This window comes from Gigantopelta aegis, chromosome 15 (assembly GCF_016097555.1).
Source record: "Gigantopelta aegis isolate Gae_Host chromosome 15, Gae_host_genome, whole genome shotgun sequence".
NCBI lineage: Eukaryota > Metazoa > Mollusca > Gastropoda > Neomphalida > Peltospiridae > Gigantopelta > Gigantopelta aegis.
Genome location: NC_054713.1, coordinates 36,180,061 through 36,194,325, shown reverse-complemented (window position 1 = coordinate 36,194,325; position 14,265 = coordinate 36,180,061). Strand labels below are relative to the sequence as shown.

Here is a 14,265-nt window from a genome sequence, read left to right as displayed (position 1 = left end):
GGCCTGGATCCCGCCCTCTGGAACACCCTATGTTTGATCAAATAATATGGGCCTATATAACAGAATGCACAAAGAAATGCAAACTTATCCCGTCAATGGGCCTTTAAATTCTATTTTTAAAACCACAACAACGTGTTTTGGGCCCCCTCTACTAAAAAAATCCTGGAACCGCTCCCGAGAGTATATATGCACCTTTAATGAATAGATTCAAGAAACATTTTTTTATGCGTGGTTAAGGTCTTAGTTATTTGCTTAAAGTTGGCGTTGTTGGGTGACAGGTTTTAATAAATGGTGCTTTACGTCTGATAAAGACATCTTCAGGTGGATTTGATGTTATATATATATATATATATATATATATATATATATATATATATATATATATATATATATATATATATAAAGTTGACGCTTTTAGTCAACATAGTTCTGTGAAATTCTTGCAGAGATATGTAGCAATATAGTAGTTATATTTGCCAATTTACCTATACAAGGACACACCAAGACCAAATAAATGTTATAAGAGTTACAATAAATAAATTACATTATAGTTTGTAATATACACACACACACACACACAGTTTGTAATAATTGTCGACATCGTTTTTCTTACGTTTTTCACGTTTTATTTTATTTCTATGCCTGAGAGCAATTCTGAACTAATCTACAATGATGCAACGTCAACAACGGGAGTTAGTCACATACAAGGGCCACGCCCATCCCATTTCCCCATGGTATTGTGCTTACAAGACTGAAAATGCCGTATTTAAACACCTGATTTTACAAATATTTCTGGGGGAGCATTTGGACACCCAAATTTCCATTCCACGTTCCATAGCACTGACAGTGTCCCCTTCCCACTTTCAAATACCAAGCCAATAGGAATGATATTTGAAGTGGAGCTCTATGAGTAGATATTACCTCACGAAAACTGCGTAAATGATTAATATTTTGGACCTAATCCTACGGGACATTCAAAATTCAACGGTACCACAAATGCCCCCTCCCGCTACCAAACCCGGTCAGACTGCTGGTACTTTCTTGCACATGCATGCGCCGGCGCTTCCTCCTGCCACCCACCACAAAACCTTTCCTGTTCATTTTACGAAGCGATCTTAGAGCTAAGATCACCTTAAGTGTGCTGTGCATCTTAGAGCTAAGATCGCTTTGTAAAACGGGGCCCTGGACGAAGGAGCTGGCATAAGTCAACACCTACACCCATGACAGGCGTGCGCTACAACATCTTGCTCTGAATGTGCACGTTAAGCCCTTTCACCTGACCTAATAAGTAGATGTGTAGCCGCCTTTACTAATCAATACGTGAGATCAAGGAATAATATTTGTGACCGTAATAAATCATTATTATGGATGTACTCGATCTTGGTTCAGTCTAGCTCCCAAGCACCTTGTATAAATTTGTTTGTGTTGTATGGTATATATTAGGCTACACGTCTGTAATCACATTCATGTCATATATCAAATAGTAGATACGGTCTCTTTTAAGTATGTGTACATTTTGTCTCGACAAACCCGAATGTCAGTCTCAGTCACACCAAGCAGTATATCATTATTTACAAAACACAATTCAGTTCTCAGTTAAGCAGCCGCCTCTGGCAACCCAAGTGTAGCCTTCAGAGCAGAAGAAAAAAAAGAAGAAGGTTTTTGTGCTGAAAATTAAACTGGAATCAAGTCAAATTGTTCGTGACGTTAGCTTTGTTTACGTTGACTAAAACTCGGGCATTGCTGTCTCCGTATTCTTACCTACAATAAGTATTTATGATTTTATAAAATTTAATAGTTTAAAAAAGTCTAATGGGGGGGGGGGGGGGCATCTCCCCTGTGGCCCCACCTCGCTACGCTACTGCTCAGATCAACGTATACTATAATTATCTTCCTACTTTAAGTATGTATATAAGTGTTATAGGGTGTATACCATCAAATCAAATCAAATCAAAAGACAACAGTAAAACAGCTACACGCATCGTATATAAATACAACCACCCCTCACCCTTAAAATTAAAAAGGGGTGGGGGGGGGGGGAGCAAAAAAGAAGAAGCCGCTTACTAACCCTACATTCAGCAAATAACGTTGGACGCTAACGTCAGCGAACTATTTGACTGATCCCGATCATTACCTTTACTGTAAAACGCATAAACCAGTCTATCAAACGCCAGAGGTGGCTGTTTGAAATGGTTTGATTGTGTATCTTATCAAATTTTTATTTAAATATTTTGTATTTCTTATCTCTATTTACCAGATACTTTTATTTACGTAATCATCATGTTTACAATAAATATAGTAAATAAACTAATTTTAATACTGAATATTGTTATTTGTTTATTGGGGGTAGGAGGGAGGGGGAGGGGGCGGGCTTTAATTCAGTCGGTGGATCCATTCAACTCATTGGGGTTTTTCTTGTTCCAACCAGTCAAAGGACGTGGTATGTGCTTTTCTGACTGTGGGAAAGTGCATATAAAAGATCCCTTGCTGCATTAGGAAACCTTTCCAGTCCTGGACGAAGGCTGGCACCTGCGCCCATGACAGGCGTGCGCTACAACAGCTTGTTCTGAATGTGCCCATAAAACCCTATGACCTGATCTGATGTGATTAGGAAAAATGTAGTGGGTTTCCTCTGATGACTACATGTCAGAATTACCAAATGTTTGATATCCAATAGCCATTATTAATTAATCAATGTGCTCTAGTGGTGTCGTTAAACAAAACAAACTTTTAATTTATTTATGGTGACTAAACCAGTACCTAAGGATTTGGTATGTGATGTCCCTTGTGTGTGAAAAAGCATATAAAAGATACCCAGCTCCAAACGAAAAAATAAAGAGGGCATCGTCTAAAGACATCAGTGATTAAATAATTAACCAACATGCTCCAGCACATAGGGTTGTTAAACAAGATAAATTTAAGCCATAATTTTTATTATTAGGCCTGGATGTTGCACAGTCGTAAAGCACAGGCTTGATGCGCAGTTGGTTTAGGTTCAATCCCTGTTGGTGGGCCCATTGGGCTATTTCTCGTTCTAGCCAGTACACCATGAATGGTATATCAAAGTCTGTTGCATGTGATATCCTGTATGCGGGACGATGCATATAAAAGATCCCTAACTACTAATGGAAAAATGTATCAGATCTCCTCTCTAAGACTATATGTAAAAATCCCTAAATGTTCGACATCCAATAGCCGGTGATTAATAAATCAATGCAGTGGCTGACAGGCCTACCCAAACCCACAGAATGGAATTTTAATTAAACTAAGTATGCCACCAGGCAAATACTAATTAATAAGTAACAAAAATAGTGCCCTAATAATTATGCAGCGTTCTCCCTCATGATCAATGCTGTATTCCAGAATTAACCAAGGATCCAGTGAAAGTAGACTTTTAACCCCCCCCACCCCAAGTTACAAGCATTGTATCAGGACTGATCCGTCAACCACCAGTCATAGCAAGTAAAGTGCTGCCTCCTACAAGTTTATTTAACAATATGGTATGTGCTGCCATGTGTACAAAACATTATCTTGTTATAAATAGGATATCAGGTATGTGTGCAGGAATTTTAGCAGGGGGTCTAGAATGTGGCACCCGAAGTTTATAAGGGGGTTGAATCATGCTCCTCCAGAAAATTTACTGAGAAATGACAATCTGCTTGAATATGGGGAGGTGTTGATCCCAGAAACCCTCCCCCTGCACACATGACTGGATGTAGCTGTGGTAGAATGCTCACTTGAAATGCCACAAATCGTAATATCAATCCACTTGGGGCGAAGTGGGGTTCTGTAACACATCCATCAAAGGCATGTCGTATGTGCTGTCCTGTATGCTGATGAGTAGCAGGTTTCACTTTCCCCATTCTAACAACTGTTCTGTCAAAGGTTGTAGTATGTGCTGTCCTGCAAGCTAACTGATTACTGTTTTAAGACATGTACATCAAATGTTGTGGTATGTGCTGTCCTGTATACAAAAAAGTCCCTTATCACCGTAACACTGAAAGATGGGTCACAGTGTGTCAGCTGTGAACAAACACAGAAGAAAAATCAAAAGTAAAAACAAACACCTGAAATTATTTTTTAAGAAAATGTATCATTACAGATATGTACAAGGCTTAATGATTAACAGTAATATTGATGACAAGTTGTACAGGGATCAGTACTGTCAGTGACAAATTGTACAGTGATAATTAATGTTGATGAAAAGTCAAATGAAAATAGTTGACAAACTGTACAGTGATCATTAATTCTGATTGCAAATAGTACAGTAATCAGTAATGTTGACAAACTGTACAATAATCAGTAATGTTGACAAACTGTACAGTAATCAGTAATGTTGACAAAACTGTACAGTAATCAATAATGTTGACAAACTGTACGTACAGTAATCAGTAATGTTGACAAATTGTCCAGTGACCAGTAGTGTTGACAAATTGTACTGTAATCAGTAATGTTGATGACAGTTTTCCACTGATGTATACCGTTAACAATTTGTACAGGGACCGGTAGTTGTCCAGTGACCAGTCCTGTTGATATGATATCTTCATGTGGTCTAAAGTGTATAGTTCTGTCTGTAACACCCGTTGTGTGAAACAGAACACATGAATGTGGCATCACAACGTGCATGTTTCAGTACTGGAAGCTTCTCTTTGTCTTAATGTCATCCAGTATTTCCTGCAGTTCTTCATCTTCAAATCTCCCTTCCAGACTGACGAGAGAGAAAACAAAATATATAATAAATTCACTTAATTAAATAAAACCATAAATAAGGAAGAAAGGAAATGTTTTATTTAACGACGCACTCAACACATTTTATTTACGGTTATATGGTGTCGGACATATGGTTAAGGACCACACAGATAATGAGGGAGGAAACCCGCTGTCGCCACTTCATGGGCTACTCTTTTCGATTAGCAGCAAGGCATCTTTAATATGCACCATCTCACAGACAGTGGAGTACATACCAGCACCATCTCACAGACAGTGGAGTACATACCAGAGTCTTTGATATGCCAGTCGTGGTGCACTGGCTGGAACGAAAAATAGCCTAGACCGACCGCGCATTGAGCAAGTGCTTTACCACTAGGCTACATCCCACCTCTTTTAATCTATGAATAAGAAGTTTTGCCTCATCAGCCAAATGGGTTTTTAAGTGGAACATTTCAACATTAAATTACTAATTAACAATTTATCTGGGAATAAGAGATTTCACCTCCTCGGCTGTTTCTGGACAGAGGTTAACCAGTGCATTTTTTAAGTGGAACATTTCAACATTAAATTACTAATTAACAATTTACCTGGGAATAAGAGATTTCGCTTCCTCAGCTGTTTCTGGACAAAGGTTAGCCAGTGCAGCAAGCTCAAACTTGTGAAGTTTCTTCTGCATCAGTGAACTGAAAAAAAAAAACCGCCAGGTGAGAATGCATGTTTATTAACATTTATCTTTTATTTGTGTTACTTTGACTATATTCCGATAAATAATAATGTATTAATCTTTTCATATCTGTGCTGGAATGAAGGAAGGAACAATTTTATTTAACAACTCACTCAACAACACATTTTATTTACAATTGTATGGTGTCAGACATATGGTTAATGACCACACAGATATAGAGAGAGAGGAAACCTGCTGTCGCCACTTCATTAGCTACTCTTTTCAATTAGCAGCAAGGGATCTTTTATATGCACCATCCCACAGACAGAATAGTATATACCACAGCCTTTGTTACACCAGTTGTGGTGCACTGGCTGGAATGAGAAATAGCTCAATAGGGCCACTGACGGGGATCGATCCTAAACCGACCATGCATCAAGCGAGCGCTTTACCACTGGGCTACGCCCTGTCCCATGCTGGAATGAAGTCATGAACACTCTCTTTGTGACGTCAAAAAAGTTTGTTTTGTTTAACGACACCACTGGAGCATATTGATTAATTATCGGCTAATAGATGTCAAACATTTGGTAATTCTAACATATAGTCTTAACAAGGACACCTGCTACATTTTTCCATTAGTAGCAAGAGATCGTTTATATGCACTTTCCCACAGACAGGAAAGCACATACCACGACCGTTGACCAGTCGTGGTGCTCTGGTTGGAATGAAAAAAAAATTGATCCCTGAGGTGGTTCGATCCTGCGGTGTATATATTATTTGGCACCCAAAATAAATTATTTTAATTATAAACACTTCCCCTTCCACTGTTTTTATAAGTGGTGATATCCCCCCCAAAATGAAAAGTTTATAATATTTTATAAAGAATTGTTGAATAAACAGATTGACAGAAATTACAGAAAGGTAAAATTCATTAGTTACAACAAATTAAATCTGCAATTGAGGACAAAATACAGGGCTTCTAGATTATGGTAGCCCCACTCCCTGGCTAGCGATATTCAATGTTGGGCTAGTATAGACTCAACTGCAGCATTTGACCAAAACAATTCACTAGCCGTTGGGCATGGCAATAGTAGTTATTTGCTAGCCCATACCGGCCTCAGTGGCGTCATGGTTAGGCCATCGGTCTACAGGCTGGTAGGTACTGGGTTCGGATCCTAATCGAGGCATGGGATTTTTAATCCAGATACTGACTCCAAACCCTGAGTGAGTGCTCCGCAAGGCTCAATGGGTAGAGATGTAAACCACTTGCACCGACCACTGATCCATAACTGGTTCAACAAAGGCCATGGTTTGTGCTATCCTTCCTGTGGGAAGCGCAAATAAAAGATCCCTTGCTGCCTGTCGTAAAAGAGTAGCCTATGTGGCAACAGAGGGTTTCTTCTAAAAACAGTGTCAGAATGACCATATCTTTGACGTCCAATAGCCAATGATAAGATAAAAAAAATCAATGTGCTCTAGTGGCGTCGTTAAATAAAACAAACTTTACTTTTGCTATCCCAGTATTGAATATCACTAGCCATGGGAGTGGGGCTACCATAATCTAGTCCTGGTTACAAGTATGACTTAACCAATTTTTGACACATGTTACTATGATTACCTCCTGACAGCGGCGATGGTTTCTCTGTTTTTGAACTTGCTGAACCGAGAGCAGTAGTTGAGAGTTTTCATGAACACTTCCGACAGTTCCTGCTCCTCCTCTGCACTCTCGTTCTGCTGCTTCCTGTCAATCAGAGGTCAAGGTCAGCTACAATGCCATGGTAATTAACTTGCAAACCAAGCCATGTAAACAGAGGTTAAATCTAAAGTGCTCTTTTCCATATATATATATATATATATATATATATAATTGTTTACCCTTGTGAATCATAATATACCACATATCCCTAATAATTATGTCGTACATGTAAATGGTGAATAACACACAATTACAGGGCTCTAACTTAACAATGGCAATTGCTGTCGTTCAGATATAAATTACCATAGGTAGGGAGCATCACCAATGGCACTTTTGTGCCAGTGGTAAAGCTCCTCAACAATGGCAAAATATATGCACATGTCTGGTGTATATTATCTGCCAGTATTTAATATTTGCGTATTTGAAATATGTATACATACAGCAAAATAACATTTCAGTCATATTTATACATCTGCTGCAATAGTAACTTTTTAACAAATTGTCACAGGCAGGCTCAAAATTGCCATCGGTGGGCTGTTTTATCCACAGTAAATTATTTTTAAAATTGTCATGAAAAATAAATTCCTAAATTCGAGCCAATTTGTGCCAATATAATAATTAGGACAATGTTTGTTATAATCTGACAAAAAAACTGACCTGTGTTCCAACAACATCTGCACTTCTGATATGAGAAGAGTCTCCGCACTTTCAAACTCTAAAACAAAGAATTAACATTAAATGTTCTTCATTGCAAGTACTATAGTTACTAATAATCGGTTACTTTGATGTTTGCTGTGGCCAGGTAAGAAATTATCATATTACGAAATAACATGACTATGACAATATTTGGAAAAGACAACAAACTTGGAATTGCTTTTGGTTGTAAAGAGGAGACTGGCCTTTCTTTAAAATATAAATGACTATGGTTGAATGATGAAGTAAAAACATGAAAAAAACTAAGATATATATTGGAAAACCTTTTGGAAATTTCAATTCTGCCGCATCTTCTTCTAGTTGTTCGTCAGCGGCTGCCATTTTTGTTTCTACTGATACTTTTAATGTATTACGCTTTCGATTTTTTTTTGGTCCACTATGATATAGCAACAAGTCATCACTGTTCCTAGGCCATACATACAGACAAGGGGTTGGCCAACAGATTGGCCAAACAGGCAAGTGCCTATATTAAGGCCTCTCCCTACATTTAACAAATATACATCAAGATGGTTAGAACAATATTACAATAAAGATAACACGGATAGTTGGGGGAATAGAAGAGAGGAGTGTGTAGAAAAAACCCAAAGAATAAATAGCAACCAGTTAGAATGGTTAAATGGTTAACTGATCTCGAAACGCTTACTATTAATAAGACAATTCTGAACAGATTTAAATATAGAGATATTATCTTGGACACTTAAATTTGAATATCCAAATAGTAAAATATGACACTTGAGATTATAATAGTTCAGTAAATGGGTATTGCGAGATGCAGCGTATCTTGGACAAAAACAAAAACAAAAATGTTCTGCATCTTCAACTGGATGCCCACAAGTACAAGAAGGGGTATCTGTCACATGTACAAATGTGTGACCATTCAAATCACTGGTACCCAAACGGAGTCGGCTATGTAGAATCTGTTGTCATCTTTTACCTTCAGAGAAATAGGATGGAACTGCAGGGTCGTGTTTGTTCATTTGTATTTAAAATTTAAAGTCTATACCTTTTAAAAAAAGACCCCTCAAAACATGCTCATAAATGTTACAACCAAATGATTCCATTTCTAGCCGATATTAATAAAAATGTTGGGGAATCTGAAAAGAGTGACCGCGCGACAGGTTAAATGCATGACGTCAGATATGCATATCGAGTACATTTTTCCAATCATAATTATATGAGGCCATACTGGTATTTATTTCATCTTCGTCATGACAAGTTTATCTGTCTAGATAATATTTAGAATATAATATATTAAGGACAAAAAAAAAAAAAAAAAAAAAAAAAAAAAAAAAAAAAAAAAAAAAAGCCACAACGAAAGAAAAATCGACAAATCATTATTTATTTAGTTAGTTTTTAGTTCATTAACTTTTTATTGTTGAAAATGATCATACATATACTATGTGCATCTTTATCAGGGCCATATCCCTGATCAAAATCCTAGGGTGGAGGCACTACTTTTTATGAACAAATGAAACACTATACAAATTAAACCCTGAGATGTCTATGCTATTTTCTGGAGTGAAAAAAAAGAAGAGGAAAAAAACGTGAGATTCTCAGGGAGCCACTGTCCCCCCTCTCCCCCTGCCTCCCGGAGGGTATGGCCCTGTTTATAAGGATTGCCAGGTATGATGACGTCATCATTACGTCATGGGCAGAATGTCTTCAGTTGATATTGATTACAGTTAATTAAATATTATTTTTGAAACATGGGTGAAAAAGTCTTAGCTGAGAATATGAAGGATTCGAAGCAGAAAAAATCGGTAAGACATAATTGGACAATTTGGAAGTTATCTAAACATAAACATTTATAAGCGCGTGTGCAGGAGGTGGCCCCCACCCACGCGCAAACTCAAAGTAGGGCAACGACCTCAGTATTCGACCACTTAAAGGGACACGCCCTAGTTGTTAACCATTACGCCGTTGTTTTTCGCTATTAAACACATTTTTTTCACAAATAAAATTGCACTTTACTTACCGTTTATTATTTAGAATATACATTTCCATTCACCTGAAGGTTTTTTTGGTAATCCTGGTAATCCTGGTGTTTGTAATACCACAAAACGCATTTTTCGTATTTCTTAAAAAGCCACGTGCTTCTGAGGAAAATACCGTTGAGCAGACAAGGTCTAATCTATTTTTAGAGGGGATATTCCCATTTCAATATCACAGACGTTGGTATACCACGTGACCGTTATCATTTTGGTTCGGTTTGTTTTCTCGTGCACGGTTCGCGCAATCAACATCCGATTTGTTGTCGTTTGCTTGTTGTTCATTTGTGAGGTTTTTCTTCACAGTTCGTGAACATTTTCATTAACAATAAAGTTCAGACAAGTAAGTATCTCAATACAAAACGTTACAAACCCTTAAAACCAATAATTTTGCCAAATCTTACGATATCTGGAGAGGGGATACAACCTTGGGGGGGGGGGGGGGACACAAGCTATATTGTTACCTTTATTTAAATAGAGTAGGAAAAAATATCTTACATTTTCGTCCTGGGGAGGGGAAGTGCCTCTCCACCCCTGACGACGACAACGACTACTACTACCATCCCCCCCCCCCCCCAAAAAAAAAAAAAAAAAACAACACAAAAAAACCCTACTACCACCACCACTACCACTACCACCCACCACCCACCACCACCAATAATAAACGGTGCATCTAATAACAATAGGTTAGGCACTAGTACCCGGTTCCGAATAGCGAATGTAGGCTAATTGCGGTTTATACAAATTATATAAAATTTATTATTTCAAACACTGTAGTATAGTCAACATGGTCAGTGTCGTCTTATTCCCATTCAAGTATCATGATTACTGCAGCAGCCACTTCCTAAAGTAACTTCCTGTTCTAAATTCATTCCGTTCGCTGTCCAGGACAGAACAGTTGGAACATGTCCAGGAGAGGTGAAAGGAACGCACCCCAAGTCTGTGCGCACTCTGTGAAAATTGTCGTGACGTAGGCATTTTTGTGCTTCGAGCGACATCTAACGGTGACATCAGAATACTAACTTTCAAAATTATTTTAAGCAACTGGGACATGGGGATTCCCATGGTATTTATCGATATAAAACCTGCTTTTTCACTCCATTTTATAAAAACGTGATCTAAGTGTGTTACAGATTTGTAGATTAACCAAAATTATAATTTATTTTCGCTGGATGGAACTAGGGCGTGCGGCTTTAAGAAAGAAAGGATTATAACATATTAATATTACTGGCATTTGTTAATATTTGTTTTCCTTCGTAAATACTTACTGGCAATGCTATTCATTGAATAAACCCAAGTTTTGTTCATGCGGTATACCAACTAGAGTAGGTTTGAGTGCCACAAGGGACAGTATGCAGTATTCGACCAGCTGACCCAGTATTCGACCACTTCCTAATTAACTAATAAAACTAAACTTTGAAGTTTATTTTATAGTAAATGCAGCATATACAAAACAACTAAATCCAAAAAGTGTTGATTTTAACAACTGTAACACATATGCATGCACACACGCACACAATGCACATACTTTCTGATAAACAGTCTCTTTGGTCCTATCTCAATTTACAGATACTGATATTAGACTGAAAATAAAAGAAAACATAATTCTGTAAGTCCTGACAAACAGCACCAGAAGACATAAAAGTAGTAAATTTGTGGTTCTTGGGAGTTTTTTTTGGAATGTATCCTCAAGCTTTTCTATTAGTCGAATACTGGGGCAACCCTCTCTATCATATGTCATTATTTGATCACGTACCGGCCTCGGTGGCGTCGTGGTTAGGCCATCGGTGTACAGGCTGGTAGGTAATGGGTTCGGATCCCAGTCGAGGCATGGAATTTTTAATCCAGATACCGACTCCAAACCCTGAGTGAGTGCTCCGCAAGGCTCATGTGGGTAGGTGTAAACCACTTGCACCGACCAGTGATCCATAGCTGGTTCAACAAAGGCCATGGTTTGTGCTATCCTGTTTGTGGGAAGCGCAAATAAAAGATCCCTTGCTGCCTGTCATAAAAGAGTAGCCTATGTGGCGACAGCAGGTTTCCTCTAAAAAAAACCAGTGTCAGAATGACCATATGTTTGACGTCCAATTGCCGATGATAAAATAAAAAATCAATGTGCTTTAGTGGCGTCGTTAAATAAAACAAACTTTTTTTTTTTTTTTGATCACGTGGTCATGTGATCGAAATTATAATGACTGAGGTCACATTGCATTGCCAAATCCATTTGATTATAAATAAAAACCTTGGGAAAATCTATATACTATTCCGTTTAAACGAGTATGGTAATTGATTACATACACTGGTCGAATACCGGGTACTGGTCGAATACTGGGGTCACTGCACTAGTTTTGTTGTTTAAATTCTTTCTTTCTTGTTTTTCTTTACTCAGGCCCATAGGAACGACTCTGGGAGTGTGTGTGTGTGTGTGTGGGGGGGGGGGGGGGGGGGGGGGGGGGAGGACTGACGGATCGGGTACAAACTCTATATCAGATTTTGGTTACAATGGCAAACATTGATGTGATAAAAAAAAAAAATGGGGGGTACGTGCCCCTCCTCCCGTCCTACGGGCCTGTTACTAAAATACATTCCTGCATTTGTCATGATGAATTTTATTTATAGACATTTATTTTTAGCAAAAAAATATTATTAGCCTATTTTTATTATTATTATTATTATTATTATTATTATTATTATTATTATTATTTATATTTACCTTTTTTTTCCGGCCAAGATGCATTCTTAAAGTTGCAAGTGTCATATAATTCGTAATGTTTGCATACATTTTGTGATGGACAGCTATACAAATTAATCGACCCCACATATAAGCCTTGTATAATTATTTTTAAATATCAAAATTGTAATGTGTTGCCACACGGCGTAAACAATGGGTTTTTCAAGAAACAATGGCAAAAATTATAACATACTACATAGCATAATATATTAATCGAGGATTGATTAAAGGGAGAGTAAACTCAAACATGAGCCTTATTTGTTGGAAAGATGCATACACGGACTACCAACACATACTGACACTTTAACACATGAAAAACGCGTAATTTTAGTGTTAATAAAAAATAAAAACGTGATTATTCTTGCTAACTGGGGGCAGCCATTTTCTTTTCTTTTTGAGGCGTCCGGTACAGCTAGCTTGGGGCGAAGTGACGTCAACTCCTAACCAACTCCTGTATGCACAGTGTAAACAAAAGCAGTAGCCTAATTTTCGACAAGACGCTTCTCTTTGATCAACCTGACTTGTAAAACAACTTTAATAACGTGATAATATAATAAACTATTTAATTAAATATATTTCAAGCTGCATTAACGGAACGAAATGGGGTTATAGTATTTTTCTCTGTTAAATAATCCAAAGGAAAAATATACACTATTAGGCTTATTAGTATTCTGCGTTGGAGCAAAAACGACAACCCACGATATTCAAGTGATAATTTTCTTTTCTTTGGGACTTGGTCAGTTCTGTGGTTTTAGATGGGACAGTCTACTTAATACTTTTACAGAACTATTTACAGTAATAAACCATGTCCATTACCATTTTAGGGGCGACAAGTAAAATAGTACACAATACCGGTATGCATTTTTGTGTCTAGACAGCGTCAATTACTTGACTCCTCTGGTTACCAATCAAATACACACCTGCCAATCAGGAATCATAAGTGGAGACAACTAACAGACCAATAGACCAGTTAACTAAGAAAACACACCGTGTATCATTTCAGTACATAGGTTAATGCATAGACAAAACATGGTATAATTATTTCGACTTGTTGTGCAGCCACTTTGACAATGGTGGTTTATTTTGTATTGAAAAATAATATATACTTATTGCTGGCTTACTGGGATGTATATTATTACAGAACATTGCAATGCATGACTATTTTATCATCCCTCAAAAACCAGGTAGATTTTTTACTCTATTTCTAAGACTCATTCCTGACGATACGCGTTAAGTATTAACGTAATCACCAGCTCGCCAGAGGGCGTATTCACTGGAATGGAACAAAATGGCTGCACCCGTTATATCTAATAGCCGTCACATTTAACTGTTTTATTAATTAAATATAATAATATACTTGTTGATATTAAGCAGTGATGTGCATTATATATCGTTGCATATGCATAACAGTCCAAAAGCCTTGCTTAATCATTCCTTTAAGATGGCGGGGGCGGAACGTAGCGCAGTGGTGAAACGCTCGTTTGATGCGCGTTCGGTCTGGAATCGATCCCCGTCGGTGGACCCATTGGGCTATTTCTCGTTCTAGCCAGTGCTCCACAGCTGGTGTAACAAAGGCCGTGGTATGCACAATCCTGTCTGTGGGATGGTGCATATTATAAAAGGCCCCTTGCGGCTAATCGAAAAGTGTAGCCCATGAAGTGGCGACAACGGGTTTCCTTTCTCAATCTCTGTGTGGTCCATAACCATATCATATGTCCGACGCCATATAACCGTAAATGAGTGCACGTACGTGCGTCGTTAA

The 14,265-nt window shown here is 37.8% G+C and overlaps 1 protein-coding gene across 1 annotated transcript; it reads right to left on the bottom strand.

Moving 5' to 3' along the window:
- Positions 1-4,073: 4,073 nt before the first annotated feature.
- On the bottom strand, positions 4,074-8,145 carry LOC121389977 (DNA-directed RNA polymerase II subunit RPB4-like). The gene is made up of 5 exons (XM_041521667.1): positions 8,048-8,145; positions 7,728-7,785; positions 6,993-7,115; positions 5,298-5,393; positions 4,074-4,708 (listed from the first exon to the last, which is right to left on the bottom strand). The coding sequence occupies exons 1-5, from the start codon at positions 8,103-8,105 to the stop codon at positions 4,630-4,632; spliced, it is 414 nt and encodes a 137-aa protein (XP_041377601.1). The 5' UTR covers positions 8,106-8,145; the 3' UTR covers positions 4,074-4,629.
- Between the last annotated feature and the right edge of the window lie 6,120 nt (positions 8,146-14,265).